Genomic DNA, 20,183 nt, shown 5'->3' with positions numbered 1-20,183 from the left:
CTAAGGTAGACTAGCAAGGGACAATGTCTCAGAGATGCGGGGAGTGCTATCCTCCTTCCTAGAGGGCAGATGACAAAGTTGCAGAGTCCCCATAAGTACAAGTAAGTGCCCAGTCTGTGCTGGATGGGAGGGGACCCCCAGAAGACGGGCAGGATGGGGGCCTCTCCCCTGGGAGGTCAAAGTCCAGTCAGGAGCACAGTATAGGTCGACAGAATGTTGAAAGAATAAGCAGAATGGAGTCTGATCAGGAGTGAATGTTTCCATCGTGAGGCGCTAAAGGTTTCAAAGGAAGGGAGGGTCTGTAGGCTGAAGAAGCCCAGCAGAGCTGTCTTACAGGAGGCTCAGGTGGACATTGACAATGGGTAGAAACCAGGGCAGAGGAGGTCAGCCTGAGGGGGGTCAGCCGTGGGCGGCAGAGTAATGCTGCCCACTCTGGTTGTCCATCAGAATCCACCGTGTGGCTTTGTAAAACCACAGAAGCCCGGAGGTTGTGATTTCAGTGTCTGTTAATGATTTCAGGAGTGAGGCCCAGACCTCCAGAGAATATAAAAGTTCCAGCAGCGGCAGAGGACAAGGTCCCTGTGCTAGAGAAACCAGAGGAGAATGTGCTGACTTTGAACTTGGAGTTGTGCTTGTCTTGTCTTAATGTTTGCCCCTCAACTCACCTCTCAGTGCACAGAGAGGAGGCCGGAGAAGCCCAGAGAGAGAAACGGCAGAGCCCTGGGTCTGGAGTTGTTTCAGGATGAAGAGTCCAGGCTGGCAAGGGAGGCAGGGCAGGGGCTGGGCAGCTGGAGGTGGGAGTGGGCCCACCAATCTCAGGTTCCTGGGCTCCTCCTGCCTCAGGCTCATGGGCTGGGAGATACAGTCCCCGCACATCTGGGTGGTTTCATTCCCCCGCCTCCGTGCCCACAAGCCCATCTGGAGCTCTGGATTTTGACAAACCTGTTCTTTCCCCACCCCCACCAGCATCTGTGAGCTATTTCCCTCGTGGACTTTGGAACTGTTTCTCTCCCCCATTTGTAACAATCTGCCATATCCCATAAACAATTCCCTGCCGGAGCAGGAGGGAGGGGTGGAGGGAAGGAAAGGAGAAAAGTAGTACATTAAAAAAATTAATTTACCATCTTTAAATGCGGAGTTTGGAGCCGCTGTAATGAGCGAGATCCTTCAAAATGTTCACTCTTTGGCAGTTACTAATGAGGTCATTAAGCAGAGAAGTAGAGAGGGTCTCAGAAATGCCTTCCTCCACTTCCTAGCCCCAGGTAGCTTCCCTGCTCTCCCCTCTCACCGTTGAAAGCACTTAGTGTGGCCTTTACTGACACATAACACCCCTGCAGGGGTGTCTCTATTAATGTTAAGGACGATTCCTTCTTTCCTATGTTGCAGTATTTGCTGAGCACTTGCTATGATCCTGGCAATGTGCATGTGTGAGTGTGTGTGTGTGAGTGTGTGTGTGTGGGGGGGGGGGGGTCATGGCTGTCATGTGAGTTGTGCAGGTTTTATGTTACACAGGGCACCACACTGTGTGCCAGAGACAGAGACAACTCCTTCTTTAATTTGCAGAAAGGCAGTATGTGGTTGAGCGGCTGGGGAGACCAAGAGCACAGGCTCCAGAGAACTGAGGGTCAGGGAGAGGGAGCAGCAGGGAGGAGAGGACACCCCCAAGCACCACCACCACCACCTCAGCACTGGCAGCTCCTGGCTTCAGGCCCCACTGGGGGCGAAAGAGAGGGACAGGGCTGGGATCCGACTTCAGCCCCCCCTCTGAGCAGCCCTGGCCCAGCTCCCCTGCTGCAGCCGCAGTCTTTAAGCATCTCTGCCCCATGATTTCCCGGGCTGTCCTGAGGCCCAGGTGCTATTGTTCCAGTGGGATGTTACTGAGGCTCAGAAACAAGAGCTCAGGAAGGAAGTGGGGAATTCTTCCTGATCTACAAGGCCCCTAAGTCTGGCACTGCCAGTTAGCTTGGCAATCAAGGTCGCCAGGCAGATAAGTCCTGATGGGTTTTGTTTTTTCTTCTGCCTCCCTGTGTTATCCAGTTTGCTCTGAACATACTGCGGCTAGATCTGTCCCCACCCACCTCTCGGGCCTCCAAGGCCAGCCTACTCCCACTAGCCATCGCCACCAAAGGCAGTGCCCACCGTTGGCCCTGCACTGGGCTTCGGCCCACAGCCTCTAAGACCCAGCAGAGGCAACAGAAGTGGACCAAGCCTTCCTCAGCTCGGCTGTCCCCAGTTGCTTGCCAACCTATCAGCATGAGGGCCCTCTTCTCGAACCAGGCAGTGGATATCCAAGAGTCACAAATGTGGGCTGGAGGAAGGTCCTGGGCCTGCTGGTTCCTCAGTGTCTGTGGGCACCACTCCTCTCCCAGCCCTGCCCAGGGTGTCTTAGCCACGGCCTCGGGATGGAGGCCTCGTGCCTTGTGCCAATTCTCTAGACCACAGGAGAGGGTCCCTCTGCCTGAGCGGCCATGGGTGGCCCAGGAGGACAGAGTGGCAGGGTGAGGCCCCCTGTGCCCTTTCTTTCACCAGCTGGTTCTGCCCCCGACTTCTGCTGAGGACCGTGAGGATGAGACCAGCCTCCTGACCGCCTCTCGCCCACTTTCCACAGCCCTTCTCCTGGGCCAGGTCCCTCATGTGTCTCCACTAAGCCCCTCATGGCCAAGCTTCTGGCATCTTCTTCCCAGCCTTCTGCTTAAAGCATCTGTCTCCCCTCACCACAGGCCAGCTGCAGGCTGCATCCCCCAGTGAGGGGGGGGGGCACCCTCCACCCTACTAAGAGCCCTGGACTGGAGAAGGGGGAACCCCAGTAAGGCAGGCACTCAGATGACCTGCCCCAGGGCAGACACCACAGTGCTCGGAAAGGGCAATGCAGCCACAGTGTCATCTCCATGGGTGTGGTGGGGGAGGGGCTGGCTTGGGGAGGGCATCACTGACCTCTGCCCCTTGGATCCCCTGCAGCGCAGAGTCCCACGGCCGCGGACCCCCTGCAGCAGGCCTACGCGGGAGTGCAGCAGTATGCAGGTCGTTAGTACCCGCGCGTGCCCACTGCTCCCCCAGCTTTGCTCATCCCCACTTCTGCCTGGGCACCAGGGCCCTCCCCACCCAAGGCCTGGGCTGGGCACTGTGTGGGAGGGAGAGGGGGAGGTGGGGAGGGGCTGGGGAGCTGTGGTGAAAGGAGGGAGGGCTATACTCCCAGAGGCCCCTGCTTCAGGCTGCCACCCTCCCGCAGGCCCCTAGCATTCCAGCAGTCTCCCACGGTGCCCTTGGAGAGGTGGGTGGTCAGAACTCCAGGCCAGGTGAGCCAGGCTGAAGTGTTGACCTTGCAGTGATCATCTTTGAGGCCAGATTTTCCTTCCCATGGGGCTGCCAAGCCAGTGTGTCTAGTTTATCCAGCACCAAGCCACACAGCAGCATGGGGTGGGGGTGGGGGGTGGGGAGCTGGGGTGCCGCCCACCACAGTTCACAATGGCTGGTCCTGGAAGCTTAGATGCCTGGGTTTGCAAGAAGGAGAGGCTCTGGAGGGGAAGCAGTTCAACCTTCCGTGTCCCCTCCCCCCGCCAGGTAGTGGGAGTTGGTGTGAGCAAGGCTGACCAAGAACAAGGGAGGCTAGGCAGCCAGAGGTAGAAAAAGGAGGGGTAGATGGCCTTGGGTCACTGAATGGGACGGGGACCAGCCACTATAGAAAGCCCAAGGCAAGCTGTCAGGCATGCTTCTCTCACTCCCACCCCTGGGCCGGGCAGCGCGCACACACACACACACACACACACACACACGCGTGCATACAGGAACATGCAGGCACGAACATGCACACACACCTGTGTACATACAAACATGAACACGCACACACTTCTCATCTTCACTGCGCGCTTCTCCTTTACTCCTGAGAGCCAGCTTTATCTTATGTGGCTGCCCTGAAGTGCACTTTTTGACTGGTCTGCTTTTACTGCTCAACACTGAAATGTCTCTTCCTTCTTGCCTCTCACCCTGTCTCTCTCCCTGTCGCTGTCGCTGTCGTCTCGCTGTCGTCGCGTCTTGCTCTCTTGCCTCTTCTCTTTGGCCTTCCAGCAGCCGCCTACCCTGCTGCCTATGGTCAGATAAGCCAGGCCTTCCCTCAGCCGCCTCCAATGATCCCCCAGCAACAGCGAGAAGGTGAGTCTGCAATCCGGGCTCCCAGGCCCCTCCCCGTCCCCTTCTCCCCGAAAAGAGGCTGCTCCTGGGTCTTCGGTAGGCATTTTGTCGGGAAAATGACCATGTTCGTGTGCTGTGTGGAGGTGAGGGAAGAGGGCAGGATTGTGAGACGCGGGGCTCTCCAATCCAGCATGAGGTGGGCTTCTCGGGCAGCTCTGCAAACCCCAGCGGGGAAGGTTAGGAGGGTGGGACCCTGGACAACTTGGGGGCCCAAGGATTCCCCCTCCCCTAGTGGAGAGGAAGGGAAGAAGTAGGGGTGCTCTCAGCTGGTATGGGGGGTAGGTGGGTTGGGAAACTATTGTCAGAAGTTGTACCCTCTGGGTGACCAGGCGAGCCAGGTGGGATAGGGGCCCAAGTGCAGGCCTCTGGGGAGATGGAGAGCCTGGAAAGCCACATCCAGAGGCCCTGGTGTGACCAGGGTGGGCCAGGCAAGGCCAGTGGGCCCAGGGAGGCTGGGACTCATTAAAACCCAGTGTCCTCCGGTTCCTGAGCTGGAGACCTACAGGAGCTGGATAAACAAGCCCGCCCTCGGGGCCCCAGGGCCTGCACAAACTCAGTTTGGCGGGCAGGAACACTAACAGCGTCCTGCCCTCCCCACCCCCATGAAAAGGTCATCCTGCCAGCGAGGCCACCACTGCCCAGTAGCCCACATGGCCAGGGGTCCACTGGTCTCCAGGGGCCGGCACGAGCTCTTGCTGCAGACCGTCCCACAGCCAGGGATGGTGAGTCCTGGGGAGGACATGTGGGTCTGCAGTCCAAACCCCTTTGGTCAGACCCCACTTTCAAACCCCACTTTGGTCAAACCCCTTTGGTCAGACAGGCCCCGAACAGGCCGAGAGCCTGAAGGGCTGAGGCCCTCCATCTGCTCCCTGCCCTGCCCCCTCCTCCCACTGTGCACCACCCCATGGGTCTAGCTCTGAACATCTTCTCATACCTTCTCTCCATCTGTGGGCAGCTTCATCCCCACCGTCACGCCCTGTTCGCTAGACCAGACCCTGTGTGGTCAGTCACCACTGCAGCCTCTCCTCTGGCCTAGGGTCTCCCACGACTGTCCCCATTCTCCCTGAACAGGGTACCCACTAGGAGCGACCCTGGGGAGCAGGGCATGGGAGGAGTGAGATGTGAACCCAGATGCCTACCGAGCCACGCTGCGTACAGGGGAGGGCTCATGGCGCTGGGGGTGGGGTTGTTGGGGAAGGCTTTGGGGACACACAGAGGTAGGGACACAGGCATGCCTGGCGGGGGGGGCGGGGGGCGGGCGATAGGCTGAGGGTGGGTGCAAGCCAGACAACAGCTGTGTTCAGTGTTGCATGCGGCATGGATGGAAAAGAAAACTGTTCCTCCAGCCACGGCCTCGTCACATCATGGCCGCTTCCCCCTGTGCGACGCGGTTGAAGTGCCAGGGCACACGGTTGCTCGGGAGGACCTTCCTTCCAGGCCTTGTCTTTGAGTTGAGCCTGAAAGCCAGCAGATGCCTGACTCCCCAGAGGCTGTCTGCGCCCCAGACAGGCCATGGTTCCCCTCAGAGTTGGCTCCATCCCTGGCTCTGCCAGGGCTGCTGTGTGGTCAGGGCTAGGCACTTTCTGTCCCTGGAGCTCCATTTCGCCATTTTTCAGAAAGCTGGGATGGACCAGATGGATCTTCAAGTCCTGCTGGTTATGCCATCTGGGTGCTCTAGAGTCTGTGAATGAGGGAATACAGTGCGAGCTCGGGGCAGCTGGAGTAGCAACGTGTGTAGGCTCCTTGTTGAGGGGTGAGGGGCAGGGGACTGGTGGGGCTCAGCCACGCACCCTGCTGATGGAACGCAATCCACGGGCCTTCCCTCGAAGGCTCCTTGTCTTTTAATGACAACATAACATCCACATAAAGCAGCTTGCAGAACTTGAACTTGGAACATGGGCCCCAAGTTCAAGGCAGGTGTCAGCATAGGGAGGAGAGGGAAGCCCTGAGGAATGGGTCTGGGAGGGGAGAAGGCATGTACTGGGGAACAGGGGCGGGGGTGAAGGGTGGATAGGTCAGGAGGAGGCAAATGTACCTGCCCCTAGAGAGCACCCCATCTGGCTGGAGAGAACCTCCTAGACGTGAAGGAGAAAGAGCCTGAGAAGACCGGTTTAGTATGGAGTGTGGACTCAGGGAGCCCTGGCAGGGGGAGGGCGGGGAGCATCTGGGTGGGGGTCCTAGAGGAGCTGTGGCTTAGGTTAGGCCTTCAAGCCGGTTTCTGCCCCATGGGGACTCATATCTAGCTGGAGACCACCAAAGGACACACAGAGCATGAGCCAGTGAACTCACATGGTGGGAGGGGATGGGCTAGAGCTTGGGGGATCCAGCACGGGGACCTGGGTGCACACTTGCGCCGGTTCTGAATACTTCTGAACGCTGTCACCTGGCCGTTTACCTGGGAAACAGCAGTCCAGGGAAGGGAGCGGGGTGGGGACCAGGGACCCAGGAGGTCAGCAGCTCAGAGGGCGGCTGTGGGGGTCAGAGGAGTCTTTGGAAGGAGGAAGGCGGGAGGCGGGAGGGGAGAGAAGGGCAGGGAAGGGCAGAGACTCCAGAGCGAGCTCTGCGCTCCAGGACTGGGCTGTCTGGCAGCCTTGCCCTTCCCAGAGAACCGTGACCATTGGTTCTGGCCGGGAAAGCCACATAGCCCACGCCGGGGCCTTACAGCCTTCACTTTTGAGCTCACACTTAGTTTCCACCAGCTCCGATCAGAACCTCAGCTCGTACACACCTCTGACAAACGCAACCGTTTCCTTTGCATGTCCTCCGTGGGGTGGAAAGCACTGCGATGACCACACTCTAACAGGTTAAGTCAGAGGTGCCATGCTATGCTGAAGATGGCGGGAAATAGATGAAGTATCTTAGACAGCTTTCCATTTCAACGAGTTAAAATTGAGCATTTGGGTCATTTAAAACGAGAAATGTAAGTCTTCAGCTATCTGGAAATTTCAGAAATCCTTGAGTTTCTGGGGCATTGAGATGTATGACAGATAGGTAGAGAGAAAAGAAAGCACAGACTGGAGGCAGATAGCCTGGGTCTATATCCTGGCTCCACCTCCTACTAGCTGTGTGACTCTTGGTAGGTGACTTAATCTCTCTGGGCCTCAGTTTTCTCATCTGTGAAGTGGGGAGGACAAGCTATACAAGTGGCAGGGCTGTTGTTGTAATGAAATGAGGCTCATGGGCAGCACGGCTAGTCATGGAGCCTGGCTGTGGAGCCCCTCCTGTGTACCCAGCCCACCAGAGGAGGCAGGGTAAATCCTGATTTCTGCCTTTGAGACCAGGGCTGAGTTTGAGAAGGTGGGGCTGTTGGGAAGCAGACGGGAAGGAGTGGCCAGGGAGGAGGCCAGGCTAAGCTCCCACCCCTGGGTGCAGGAGGTGAGCTGAAGCTTCCCACCCATTGCACCAGCACCACTGGCGTGTCTGCCCCAGAACAATCCCCTTTGCCCTCCCCCGAGCAGGGGCTGGGCAGCAGGGAGGCCCGCAGCCCCTCCCAGGTCTCCCTACCTCTGCTTCTCCTCAGCATTTGGTTCCCACTGCCATCAGGCCTGTGTTCACCCCTTTTACTCCATCCCTCCACCCCTGGAGCCCCAGAGTTGCTCGGCAGGCACCCTGTTATAGATCCATTTTGCAGAAAAGGCAACTGAGGCACAGAGAGGTTCAGTGACTTGACCAAGGGCAGACCAGTGAACAGAGCTCAGACTGTGGGCTCAGCAGCCCCCCTTCTTCTTGGATCTTGGATGAGACCCCCCTTCCTAACCTCGCCCCACCCCTCCCTGCTGCCGCTGCCTAACTCGCTCACCTCTCCTCTGTCTCTCTCTTCCCCCACCCCGCCATCCCTCCTCCCCCGCCCCCTCCCCTCACCGCAGGGCCCGAGGGCTGTAACCTGTTCATCTACCATCTGCCCCAGGAGTTTGGGGATGCTGAGCTGATGCAGATGTTCCTCCCTTTCGGTAATGTCATCTCCTCGAAAGTGTTTGTGGATCGGGCGACTAACCAAAGTAAATGCTTTGGTGGGTAAAGATAACAAACCAACTAGCTTCACCTAGGACAGGGTGGTGCTCGCACCAATTTACCACAACTGCTTTAACCTGCCCCTCACACAGCTCTGCCCCCCCCCCCAGCAGGTGCCCCCTATGGCCCAGCCTCCAGCCACCTCCTCTCACTCTTCTTCTCTCTTCTACTTTTGGCTTCTTGGCTTTCCCTGCCCACCTCTCCTCCAGCTCCCCATCCTCCCCTTCTGAGTCCTAGAGCTAGGTTTCCCCTCCCTGCTAGGAGTCCCAGTTCCCACCCGCTGAGAAGGGGGAGGAGCCACCTTGGGCAGGGGTGGGAGGGGGCAGCAAGCAGAGCACGCCACCAACACCCATTCCCCTCCCCCCTCTTTCCCCCCCCCCCCCCCGCAGCCCCTCACCTCTCACCATCAGAGTGGTCCCTGGATGAAAGCCGAGCCTGGTCCTTGGGGGGGCTCTGCCTAGCTGAGGCTCTACCCTGCCTCCCCCTTGGCTTCCTCCCGTCCACCTCTTTGTCCCTCCCCCATCCCCCTTCTCTGTCTACCTTGCTCTTTGCTCCCCTCCTGCCATCCAACGAACTCTCCTTCCCCCACCCACCCTCTCAGATCACCAGAGCCACACTGTTGAGGAGTCAGGAAGAGGAAAATGCTCCCTGCCTCAGGAAGCCTCAGGTCTGAGCTTAGATGAAAATCACACCTACTCAACAGCAGTGCAATCTGCAAGGCACCTAGGGATGGAGTACTGAGACCGGCAGGTGGATGGCAATTGCGGAAGGGGAGGGAGTTCCAGGCAGGGAGGAGAGAATGGACAAGGACCGTGAGGGGGAAGCTGGAGGCTTTGGGGAGAAAGGAGGGTTCAGGGGAGACCACCTGTGAGGGCGGGTCTGTGCTGGGGAGGGCTTGACCATTCGGATGAGGCTGTTCCATGTGGTGTGGTAGGCCGTGGGAGATGGTGGGAGGTCCTTGAAAGTAACAGAAAGAAGATACAGCTTTCAGGAAATTTGCCTGGTGGTAGGGTGTTAGGTGGAGGAGGGAGGACTGGGGAGGATCTTGGAGTCTGGTTGTCAGGTAAAATATAGGGTGCCCAGTTATATTGGAATTTCAGATGAACGATGGATGCATTTTTAGTATAAGTATGTCCCAAATGTTACATTCAACGTGGCCCATGCAGTATTTGAGATATATGTATGCTAAACAAGTATTCACTGTTTATCCGAAAGTCCAATTCAGCTGGGCATCCTGTGTTTTGATTGGCTTCAGACCTGAAGTCCCACCTCATCCTCCCACCTCTCCCCTCCTCACCTCCTCTCCCACCTACATCAGCCCTTCCTTCTGGGGCCAGAGCCACTCATGGTTCACCAAGGACTGAGGAGTCCAGCCCCCAGAGAGCCCAGGTCATAGCTGGGGGGTGGTGGAGGGAGAAGGTATGAGTGTAGAAGCATCAGGAAGAGCATGTTAAGGGAATTCCAGTTTGCAGACCAACTTGCCAGAACCACGATGAGCCTGAGGTTAGGATCTGTGCTCCACTGTCGCCTCCCCTGGAGCCTGTGGTACTTGAGTGCATGGAGTGGCCTAGCAGCTCGTGTCTCTTGGGGCGTTGGGAAAGCTAAGCCAGAGAGAAAGGCAGGGCTGACCAGTGTTTCTTCTGACGCGTTACAGTTGTGTATGTAAGACCTGGAGAGCCTCACCTTTGCTCTTTAGTAAGCCTCAGATGTTACACGAACCCCAGAATACTGCTAAGAGCCCGCAGGGTGCTGGCACCTGGGATAGAGCTGCTTGGTCTCCAGCCAAACCCTTGGTGCATTTGCTCTGTCCCCGGCTGCCCCTGATGTCAGAGCAACCCAGTTTTTCCAAGGCACTTCCTTAGTCTGCCCAGCCACTCCCCTGACCATTAGCCCATTTAAATTCTCCGGGACCAAGGGTTTTCCCCCTGCTTTTTAAAAAGTCTTCTGAATACCTCTACTCTGGCTCTCTCCTCTCTTCCTGAGCGAGCTTCCAGCACTCACATCCTCCACCTGCCTTGAAAAAGGACAGTCTCCCACCATGCCTGCCAGGGTTCGGGTCCGCACGGGAGCCTTCTGCAAGGCTCTCAGAGGCCTTTTGTGGGAGAACAAACCCCAGCACTCACTCAGGGACAGTCCTTTCACTCTCTGAGCGTCAGTGTCCTCCCGTGTGAAGTAGGACTTTAGCCGTCAGCCCTCCGGGAGGCTCCGAGGTTACATGGGATGGTGTGTGTGAGGGGCTCGGCCAGAGAGGACCCTCAAGAAGTGCTAGATCTCTCTCTGTTCCCGAAAGAGGGGCCATTTTGTTGGAAATGTGGTCCTATGTTAAGTGAACCCCTCAAAGACCCCCCCTCGCTTGCTTTTTGTAAGCATAAACAGAATCTTCCAGAGGCTTTTTTTGTGAGCAGTGGGCAGCGCACATTGTTGCTAAGTTGAAAGAAGGGCTTGGGCGGGGGCACCAAGGTCTGGGAGGCAGGAACTTTCTCCGGGAGACTCTGGGAGAAGGAAGACAGTAACCATGGGAGATGGTGCCCAGAGCCCTGCCAGGGGAGGAAGAGCTACCTTCCCAGGCTGCTGGCCAGTGAACAAAATTAGTTGAGGAAGAAAAGTTCCCTCGAGCCTGGTGTCCTCCCCAACCCTGGGGCTTCTGGAGACTCTAGAGTCTCCCACAAAAGCTGGGCGTTCCTCCTCTGGGGCCCCACTGCCCCTTCTCCCCACTCGGTGGCCGTCCCTCCCTTCACACCACAGCCCTCCAGCCCCTTTTCTCTCTCTCCCATCTCCTCCTCCTTAGCAAAGACAGCCACCGGTGCAGGTGTCGAGGTAGAGCCAGAGCTGGTGGTGCTGGGGGCCCAGCAGAGGAGGGAGGGGTGTAGCTGTCACCCACAGTTAGGCTCTCTTGTCCCCGCAGGTAGAGCGGCTTTGGTTCACCACCCTCCTTAGTCGGGGGAGAGCAGTGTAACAGACACACAATTCACACATCTGCTCTGCTAACAACTTGACCAGCCTTCAGACATCTAGGTTGGTGAGGAGGGGATGGGTCCTGAGGGGATGAGATGAGAAGGTGGAAGGATTATTCACACTAATCTTCAACTATGGATAATCCGGCATCTCTCCTATCTATTCTGGCATATAGACTTTCACAGACGCTGCTTGTGTTGCGTTGGGACCGGCTCTAACCAGTTCCATCTGAGCTCACAGGCCCCTGCCGGAGAGAGCCCTCACATGCTCCCACACACACCCTCCCCATCTTCCATGGTACTTGGCTGCAAGAGCAAATGTGAGCAAACGCAGGAAGTGTCTGGGGCAAGGGGAAAAGGGCAAAACAGAAGGGAGGGACCACAGGCAGGTGGGAGGTACCGGGGACAATTAACCAAGAAGGCAGCTTCCGCTTCAGTGTGTCTGTACATCTATCCATTATATGTCTAACACTATTTGGGGACAAGCCCCCAAATGAAGCAGGTTTGCAGGATGGCCTGGCAACTTCACCACGCTTAGTTTTCATACATTTTGTAGCGAGATTTTGTAGGAAAACTAAATAAAGGCAGATTTTACAGGAGAAAAGGCCTCTAAGTCAAATTCCAGGAAATACTAGGTTAAACAAAGAGATAAAGATTTATTTATTGGAGAATTTGGGGTGGGAGGGGAGGCTTTTATTTGTTAATGAGCCTGGAACTGCCCCAGAGGGGCCTGGCTTTAAAGCTAGGAGGCCACAGAAAGCCCCTTTGCAAGGAGGCCTATGAGGGCCATTCTGGGAAATGCTGATGTAACTCGCAGTCTCTAAGGAGATGCACTCAGTTTCAAAAAGGTGACTTCTAACTGGACTTCGGAACCTGATTCTTCTGGGAACTTGGTGTTTCAGAAGGTGCCTGGGAGCCATGGATGATTCTATATCTTGTCCTGGGATGTTGCGGGGGAAGAAGGGGTAAAAGAACTTCTGCAGGCTCTCAATTGATGTTTGCCAAGAGTGTTCATTTGTACTGTCATTGTTATAATACTATTTTTATTGTTAGGAGGGATTCATAGGGGACACATCAATTGCTTAGTCCAGGCCATGAGCACTTGCTCTCAGGGCTTGGAATTTTACAAAATAAAAGGGAGATGCCCACCGCCCCTGGGTACGAGGTGGTGGGTTAATGGAAGTCGGTCTGGACTGAACCCCAGTGTTCACCAGGAGCCCGGCTGGGGCCAGCCTCGGCCAGGACCGGGAGGGGGGTGGAGGGGCCGCGAGGACTGTCAGCCTCTGCCTTCCCCTGTGGCCGGGCGGCACTCGCGAAGGGGGTGGCCCCAAACGGCGGCGAAGTTTTCTCCGTGGTGCCTCCCTCCCTCCCCCTCGCACTCCTCTCTCTCCCCAGGCCGGCACCCTGTGCCCTCCCGCTGCCAGGCCCCCTCCTGTCAGGGAGGACAGTGTCCAATAAACTCCTCCGCCCGCAGGTGTGTCCGCCTCTCCCGCCGCAGGAGAGGGCCGAGGTGCGGGGCCGGCCGGGGTGGGGGGCGGGCGCCTGTCCGAGCCCCACTGTGCCGCGGGCTCCCCGCTCATGGGAGAGGGCGCCGTCCGTAGCCGAGGTGGAGCCGGGGAGACCCTGCCGGGCCCCGCTGGTCGGCGAGGCCCGGAGCCTCGGAAGCGCCCACCCCGGGAGGGACCACGGGCTCTCGGGCTGGAGGGGGTGAGGCCGGCCCGGGCGGGGCCCAGGGGGAGGAGCCTCGTGCCCCGCCCCTCCCAAGGGGGAGCCTCTAGTCCCGCCCCTGTCCGGAGGGGGAGGAGACTCTAGCCCCGCCCCTTGCCCAGAAGGGAGGAGCCTGTAGCCCCGCCCCTTGCCTGGAGTGGGAGGAGACTGTAGCGGGGCGGGAGCGCCGGGAGGGGCCGCCGTCGGCCGGCCCGCCCCGCCCTCGCCCGGACTTCTCCCCACCGACCCCTCCCGCCCGGGCGGCCCAGTGGAAACCCAGGCCCTCGTCCCTCGTGTCTCGCCAGGCTTCGTGAGTTTCGACAACCCGGCCAGCGCGCAGACCGCCATCCAGGCCATGAACGGCTTCCAGATCGGCATGAAGAGGCTCAAGGTGCAGCTGAAGCGGCCCAAAGACGCCAATCGCCCGTACTGAGCGCCGGCGGGAGCGTCCCCCGGGGGAGACCAGGACTCGCACAGGTAACCCGGGACCGCCGGGGCGCGGGGTCGGGGGGGGGGGGGGGGGTTCGGGAGGGAACACCGGACGGACCCGCCGCCTCCCCGACCTCCGTGGCCTGGACCCTCGGGACTTGTGCCTTGGACCCGCTGCGCCCGTCTGGACCTGCTCCTTGCCCGGTTCCTAGGGGCCAGGCGCAGAGCTGTGGTCATCCCCCGAGAAATAGTCATGGCCATCCATCCCCCTGACGCAGAGCCAAAGGAGCAGAGTGAGGGAGCCGTTCTGAGAAGTGGGAGGGCCCCGGGCCTGCGCCTCCTGTTTGCCACATGGCAAGCTCCGGGCTGGGAGTGTTTGGGGGCGCAGAGTAGGTCCTGTGGGGAGCTGTAGCCCTCTGTGGTGCCTCCTCCTAGCCTCCCTGGCTCCCCCTTCCCCAGCTCTCCTGCCTGGACACTTGATCCCCCTCCCCCCTCCAATTCCCCATAGCTCAGCCTGGAGAAGAGCAACAGGACTTTTCAAAGGGAACTTGACAAAACCGGATAGGACAGAAGCTGAGGACAGTGATGCTGTACCCCAGGCCATTTCCCTGCCTGCTGTATTGAGGCCAGGATGGGGGGGCAGTCGTCACCCTTTCTGCTCAGTCTGGGTCCTGCCTTGAGCTGGAGACACCGTGGGCCACCCCTCTGTCCGCCACCTGTGCCCCTGAGTGAAGCGGCTTCCTGGGAAAGTGGGGAGGGAGGAGCTCTGCCAGGACATCCGAAGTCCACTTTCAGCCTGGGTTGCCCATGGCTGTGAGCTCCTGCAGGGAGGGTCCGCTCATTCTCAGGCCAGAGACAGGCTGCGCAGCCCCCTTCCCCCAAGTGAGACCGACAAGAGTCCTTGTCCTAAGCAGGGGCGAGAGAGACAATAAACAATGACGTATGATCAGAGAGTAAATTCCATAGTGTGTCAGAATTGTTGGCCACAGTTAAATCAGGTAGTCAGGGTAGGCCGTCTACCAGAGAAAGTGACATTCAAGTGGAGACTCCAAGAAGGTGAGGCAGGGTCTGAAGGAGTTTCTTCAAAAAAATCTTTACCAGAAATCTAAGAGGAAGAAAACAGAGACAGGAAGAATGGGCAAAATGGTGGGCCAGGCCAGGTCTACAGCCAGAACCTCAAGTCCCGGTCCCACTCCAAGCTCACAACAGGAGCTGGGCCCCAAGCTGAGGTGGTTCTGGGTTGGAGGACACTGAGCATCATGTCTGACTCCAGCGGGAGTCCTGTCCCTCCTGCACCCTGGGCGCCTGCACGGGGTCTGCTCTGAGTGTTGGGACACGGGTGCTTTGGGTCTGGCTCTCATGGGGCTGGCCTTCCCTGGCTAGAGCCCTGCTGTGCGTAGGGCCAGCATCTGAATGGCTGCGGCCAGGCCATCATTTCTTCACCCCAGTCATGAGCTGGAGCTTCCCCAGCCTGATTCAAGCTCCCCCAGGCTGGCCTGTAACCCTGTGCAGCCACAGGGCTGTGCTCTAGGAGGCTCTGCAGGAGGGCACCCGGGAAGGTCCCAGGTCCCCCTGCAGGCAGACACGTTGTTCCCTAGTGAAGAGAGCAGTTGGCTCCTTAGGGGTTGAATGAGCGTGTGTCTGTGTGTCGGGGCCAAGCGTGTGTGAGATGTGAGTGTATGAGAAAGTTCCCTGGATTGAGCTTGGAGGAGGAGGGGCGTGTGATATGCAAGTTTGGATCCCCAGCACCTAGGACAGCGCCAGGCACTGAAGGGCAGGTGTAGGAAAGCTGGGGGCAGGAGCAGAGCAGAGTCCAGGAGTGGGTACCTTTCAGTGCTCAGAACCAGGGGTTAAGGGGAAGAGAGGTCTCCAGGGAACCCCTTAGTTGTTCTTGCCATAACCCACACCTGATGGCACTGCCCTCCTCCATTCTGAGGCCTCTCCTCCCACACAAAGGGACCTGCCAATTGAATATCCTGGGTGGGTCTAAGGGCTGTCTTCCGGAAGCGGGTGGTAATGCAGGGGAGGGTGGCATGTCAGGACTTGGAGGGCATGCAATGGGCCCTGGTCTGTGTGAGGGAGACCTGCTGCTGGAAGAGCAAGAATCCAGATTGGCCGGGCAGGCTGGGCAGGGGCCTGGGGAGGAAGAGGGGCTGGGAGCTGTTCTGTGAAGGCAGAGCTGGAGGCTGGGTTTGGGCTTAAAATAGTCACCTCTCAGCTGCTTTGCAGCTTGTCCACACTGACATTTCACGATCCCAAGCTTCTCTTCCACCTTCCCTTGAAGGAAAACAAAACTGAGAGTGGAAGTCAGCTGGGCTGCGTGTAGAAGGCTGGTGGGTGGGGAACCCTGCAGATAAACCTGATGCCTGAGTGCCACAGGGGAGGGGGCTGGTGAGCAAGGTCAAGGGTAACCATGACAAGGGGATAGAACTGGGGACCCCACCCCAGATCCCTGGATGGGGGCAAAGGACCGTGAAATGGTGAGGAAACAACTCAAAGTGAAGAGAAGGGAATCCAGCCTCAGCCACCTAGGGCTCTGCCGGTAAAGGAGGCAGGCCAGGGCTGTGAGATGGTCAGCAACAAGGCCGTACAGGGAGGCCTGAGGGATGGAGAAGGAGGAGGTGGATTAGGGGAGGTCACCAGAGCGAAAGTGACAGCAGCAGAGAGAGATCTGGGGCCACAGCACTCCCTTTCTGGTGGACTGTCCTGTTGTACTACCTGCCCTGCAGGGCGCCCTGCAGTCTTCCACCTAGCCTTGTCCTGGTGCAGCTGCAGAGCCTCCTAAAGGCCCCGCGTGCCCAGAACAGCCTCCCTTTGGCCACATAGGCCTCCTAGGGAGCAAAGCTCATGGTGGGAGGTGATTGGGACATGAAATCGGTAGTGCCAGGGCATGTGTATAGATTTCTAGGAACATTGATGTGATTTCCTCTAAACTGAAAACTCAATGCATTCCTGTTCTGAAGGTTCTGAGGAAAGAGGGTTGAGGCAGAGCGGAAGGGGACGGGATCATAACATCATACAGTGGGTTCGCTTGTAGAGGAGGCTCCCTTCCCTGGGGACGGTGGCCCAGGTGGGACCCGAAGGGTGGGAGGGCCGAGTTGCTGCCAGTGTGGACTGGACTGTGGCAGCAAAGTATCTCATGGATGGACCTCATGGATCCAACAGCCACCTTAGCCAGCCTCTGACCCACCGGGCCATCAGGTCACCCTGACAGGCTCCCCCTGCTGGTCCACAGGCTGAAGCCACAGAAGGCTGGGGAGGTGAGGAGAGCCGGCACCTGGGGGAGAGAGAAAGAATCATGGGTGATAGAAAGCAGAAACGTGTTCCCGAGCTGCTTGCCAGCCAAGGTGGTTTAAGGGGCTGTTTTATTTTTTTTTGGCCCCCTCGCCAAACTGCCCACGCCCCCCCCCCCCCTCCAACGCATGATGGATGCCCTCAGTGGCCCTGTGTGAGGTCCTGCTGCTGTTCACAGTGTACCATGTGTCTGCATAAACAACCGTGCGTGTATGTGTGTGTGTTGATGTGCCCATGTCGTCCGTCTGCCGCTTCCTCCATCCTTTGAGTTCTTTTCAGTTCTCTTATGATTTGACTGCTGTTCTCTCATCCGAGCTGTTAGATTGATGCTGTGGTCTGGTGCTGTATAAATATTTTTCCTTTTAATTTTGTTTTAACTTCTTCCTTGCCCTCCTCCACCCTCCACCCAACTCTCCCTGCCCTCCCACACTCCCCCTACCCCACCCGCCCTGCCCCGCCTCTTCCTTCCCCCTTACCCACACTCTTGTCCTCTCTCTCTCTCTCTCTCTCTCCATATATAAATATATATATATAAATCTTTTCTTCTTTTGTCATTCAATCAAATTCCAACAACCCAACCAGAGCCAGTCAAATCCACCACAGTCTCGCGCTGAGCTAGGAATAAAGTTCACGTAATCACATGAGAGTGGAGAAAACAGTCCCCCATCCGTAAGTTCAAATCAACTCAAAGTTCACAGTGTGACATGATGGCGTCATGTAACAAGGCTAAGAATCGGTTGCATGACAATTGCCGTCAAGTTTCGTGGAGGTGCTGTGATTGGAGCGTTTTTCTTGGATGTTGTATCAGTTGATGATTGGCCAGTCATGATCACACGTGCATTCTCTTGACTTTTGTGCTGCCACGATCTTTTTTGCTGTGCTCATTTTTGTTTCGTTCTTGGTGCTTGCAGTGGTTTTACTTTCTGTTGTTTGGTTTTTCTTGTTCAGCGTTTTTTATGCTTCTCTAGATGTCACGTAGAGAAAAAAAAACAAAACAAAAGCACAAAAAAATTAGTAAAAATAAAGATGAATTCCTGAATTATCGAACATGGGATCATTTAACTGTGCAAACCGTTACCTTTTTCTTAAAAAAAAAATAAGGAAAACATCTTAAAAATATGCGTGGTTGATTTACTTGCACTTGAAAATATTGTGATTTTATTTTTTTCTAGAAATTTGGGGGCCTTTTTCAATTGACACTTTTCCTGGGTCTGGTCTTTTTCCAGTTAGGCCATTTTAAATCTCACTTCAAAAGGAAAGCCAAAAAAAAAAAATTATATATATATATATCTACAGTAACAGAATGATAAAAAAAAAAAATTCTAAACCAAAAAACTAGAATACAAAGCCAGAGGCCTCTGAGAGAGCGCCTGGTGACAATTTTAAGGTTTGTATTTTAGCCACTGCTGCTAAATTAAATGTGGGCAGGGGACCCGGGGGCCCAGGGTGTCGGGAGGGCTTTTTGGTTGGTTTGGAAAAAGCAAAATGCACCTTTTCGTTTACAACTGAAAAAGGGTCCTTGACAAGTGTTTTTTAATTTTATTATTATTTTATTTGGTGTTGTAATTGTTTAGACTGCTGTGTACGGTTTGCTGTTTGTTGAATCAACAGTGTGAAAACCTGCCAGCATGGATTGATATACGCATGATGTGGGCCCCTCCACCGGGGGCTTTGCAGTTCTAACTCTCTTGGTGTAACCAGTCACCCCCATGTATAAGTGGAAGCTGCTTGCTAGAATGGAGATGAGTCTCATTTGTTAATTCACAGTGATTAAGCATTCTCCTTCTGATTCTAGTCAGATCATGATTTTTTTCTTAAAAGCAAAACAAAACGCCAAAAAGCCACCATTCAAAACGAAATCAAGAACTGAGTTATGTTTGATGATTAAATCCGTTCTAACTTCTTTTAGGTTCTCCCATCCACCCCTTGAAGATCTGAATTTCCTCTAAATTCCCTGGCATGTATGAGAAAAACATTACGTGTGTGTATATGTGTGTATCTATGCATATACATACACACATATTCATGTATATCCACATATGTGCAGGTGAATATATTCTACACATATATCCAGATAAACATATATATATACACGTAGCCTCGCAAATAGTTACTGACCTTGGGAAAGAAGCGGTTGGTGGAAACTGGGCAAGGATTCAGCAAAAATTCATGTCATGGATCTTTCTGCCTTTTCCTCAAGTCGGGGAGGAGTGGGGCTGGGCTGCTAGATTGTGCTACCTTGTTTGCTAGGCTTCTGTATACATATTGTATCTGGGATAGATCCCTCAGAGATCAGTTTAATTATGAATTCATATCCCACAGTCCCAAATTCATCCCTTAGACTGAGCCATCCCCCAATCTAGAACTCTGAAGGAACCTGAATCAAGACCCCTTCCCACAACCTTCACGACTAGACCTCTCAGTGGTTTCTTGCTCTGAAGAGAAGAGTCGATTTCTTCTTTATGTATCATGATCATGACTAATTCTCATCCTGGTCCTTCCCTCCCTCCTGCCACCCCCAGAACCCCCCCTCCCCCCCCGCCCCAGGCAGGCTCCTTGTGGTGTTTGGATGCATTTTGTGTTTCCTCTCTTTGCTTAATCAGCCCTGATTTTCTTCATTTTAGGGCAGGATGCTGAACGGGCTACATTAAAAAACAAACCTCTCTCTCTCTCTATTTATAAATGAGAACTGTTGGATGACACCTTTGACATATCAGCCAATACCAAGCAAGCTGAGGACTCCAGACACTCTGTGACTGTAACATTTCTTCAAGGGAAGTATAGCGTCTATGGAGTTCAGAGGGCACGTGTTTGGGGAAAATACATGTGACATAAAGAAGAAGAAGATGAAGAAAAATTGAGGAAAAAAAAAACATACAAAAAAGGCAACTTTTAAAACAAAATAACTTGAGACCAGATGGGGAGGCTGAAGGGCTGGGAACTGGACAGAGACGCTGCGCTGCTTACCGATCCCCGGGGCTTTCCAGCCCGTGGGCGCCTGCGGCAGGCTGGGGCGAGCGGTGTGCGGGGCCTGGTCCCCAGGGGGCGGCTGGGAGGCCGCCACGGAGCATCTCTATCTGTCATTCCTTTAGCTATTTAGGGACCAAAGGACCAAACTTTTTATTGCAGATGTGTAGCTCTATGTCAAACACAGGGGGACGGAGGAGCACCTCCTTCCTGCCTCCTGGCTGTTCTCGAAACAGCTTAGAGCGATTCTATGAAAAATATAAGAAAAAAAGTTTAAAAAAAAAAACACAAAAACCACAAAAACACAAAAAAAGGAAAAATAATGCTTAAATGCTTTTAAAACAGCAAGATAATAGTTCTTTGATACTTCGAGAGGCGCTTTGATTACCCTCATTCAAGTCTTAGACACTTTCCTATGGTTTTCTGTATTATATGTCTGGATGGAGCTGTTAAGAGGAACAAATTGGTGGATATTTGGGGAAAGCAACAAAAATATTAAAGCTCCTTAACTGTAAAGTGTGAGAAAACGAGGGGAAAAAAGGGACTCACAAGGCAAGAGAATTGTTGTGAAAAGTCTGTAAATGCTTCTAACTCTTCCCCCTCTTACAAACATAATAGTTGTACAGAATTTTA

The 20,183-nt window shown here is 55.4% G+C and overlaps 1 protein-coding gene across 27 annotated transcripts in view; it reads left to right on the top strand.

The window, feature by feature from the left end:
• CELF4 (CUGBP Elav-like family member 4) overlaps window positions 1-19,314 on the top strand; it is a gene marked incomplete at both ends in the record, with an annotated part of 271,791 nt that extends 252,477 nt beyond the window's left edge. For 7 of the 27 annotated variants that reach the window (XM_079784663.1, XM_079784658.1, XM_079784656.1 and 4 more), the window contains 6 exons: window positions 2,959-3,024; window positions 4,069-4,149; window positions 8,055-8,138; window positions 12,549-12,627; window positions 13,166-13,337; window positions 19,208-19,314. In XM_079784663.1, the coding sequence (XP_079640789.1) occupies window positions 2,959-3,024; window positions 4,069-4,149; window positions 8,055-8,138; window positions 12,549-12,627; window positions 13,166-13,337; window positions 19,208-19,234 (509 nt within the window). Of the gene's footprint in view, window positions 1-2,958; window positions 3,025-4,065; window positions 4,150-8,054; window positions 8,199-12,548; window positions 12,628-13,165; window positions 13,338-17,165; window positions 17,220-19,207 lie in introns of those variants that run through there. The other 20 variants (XM_079784662.1, XM_079784657.1, XM_079784660.1 and 17 more) reach the window with 8 other exon arrangements.
• Between the last annotated feature and the right edge of the window lie 869 nt (window positions 19,315-20,183).

This window comes from Cnephaeus nilssonii (genome assembly GCF_951640355.1).
Source record: "Cnephaeus nilssonii genome assembly, chromosome: 11".
Lineage (NCBI taxonomy): Eukaryota > Metazoa > Chordata > Mammalia > Chiroptera > Vespertilionidae > Cnephaeus > Cnephaeus nilssonii.
This window is presented reverse-complemented; position numbering and strand designations above follow the sequence as displayed.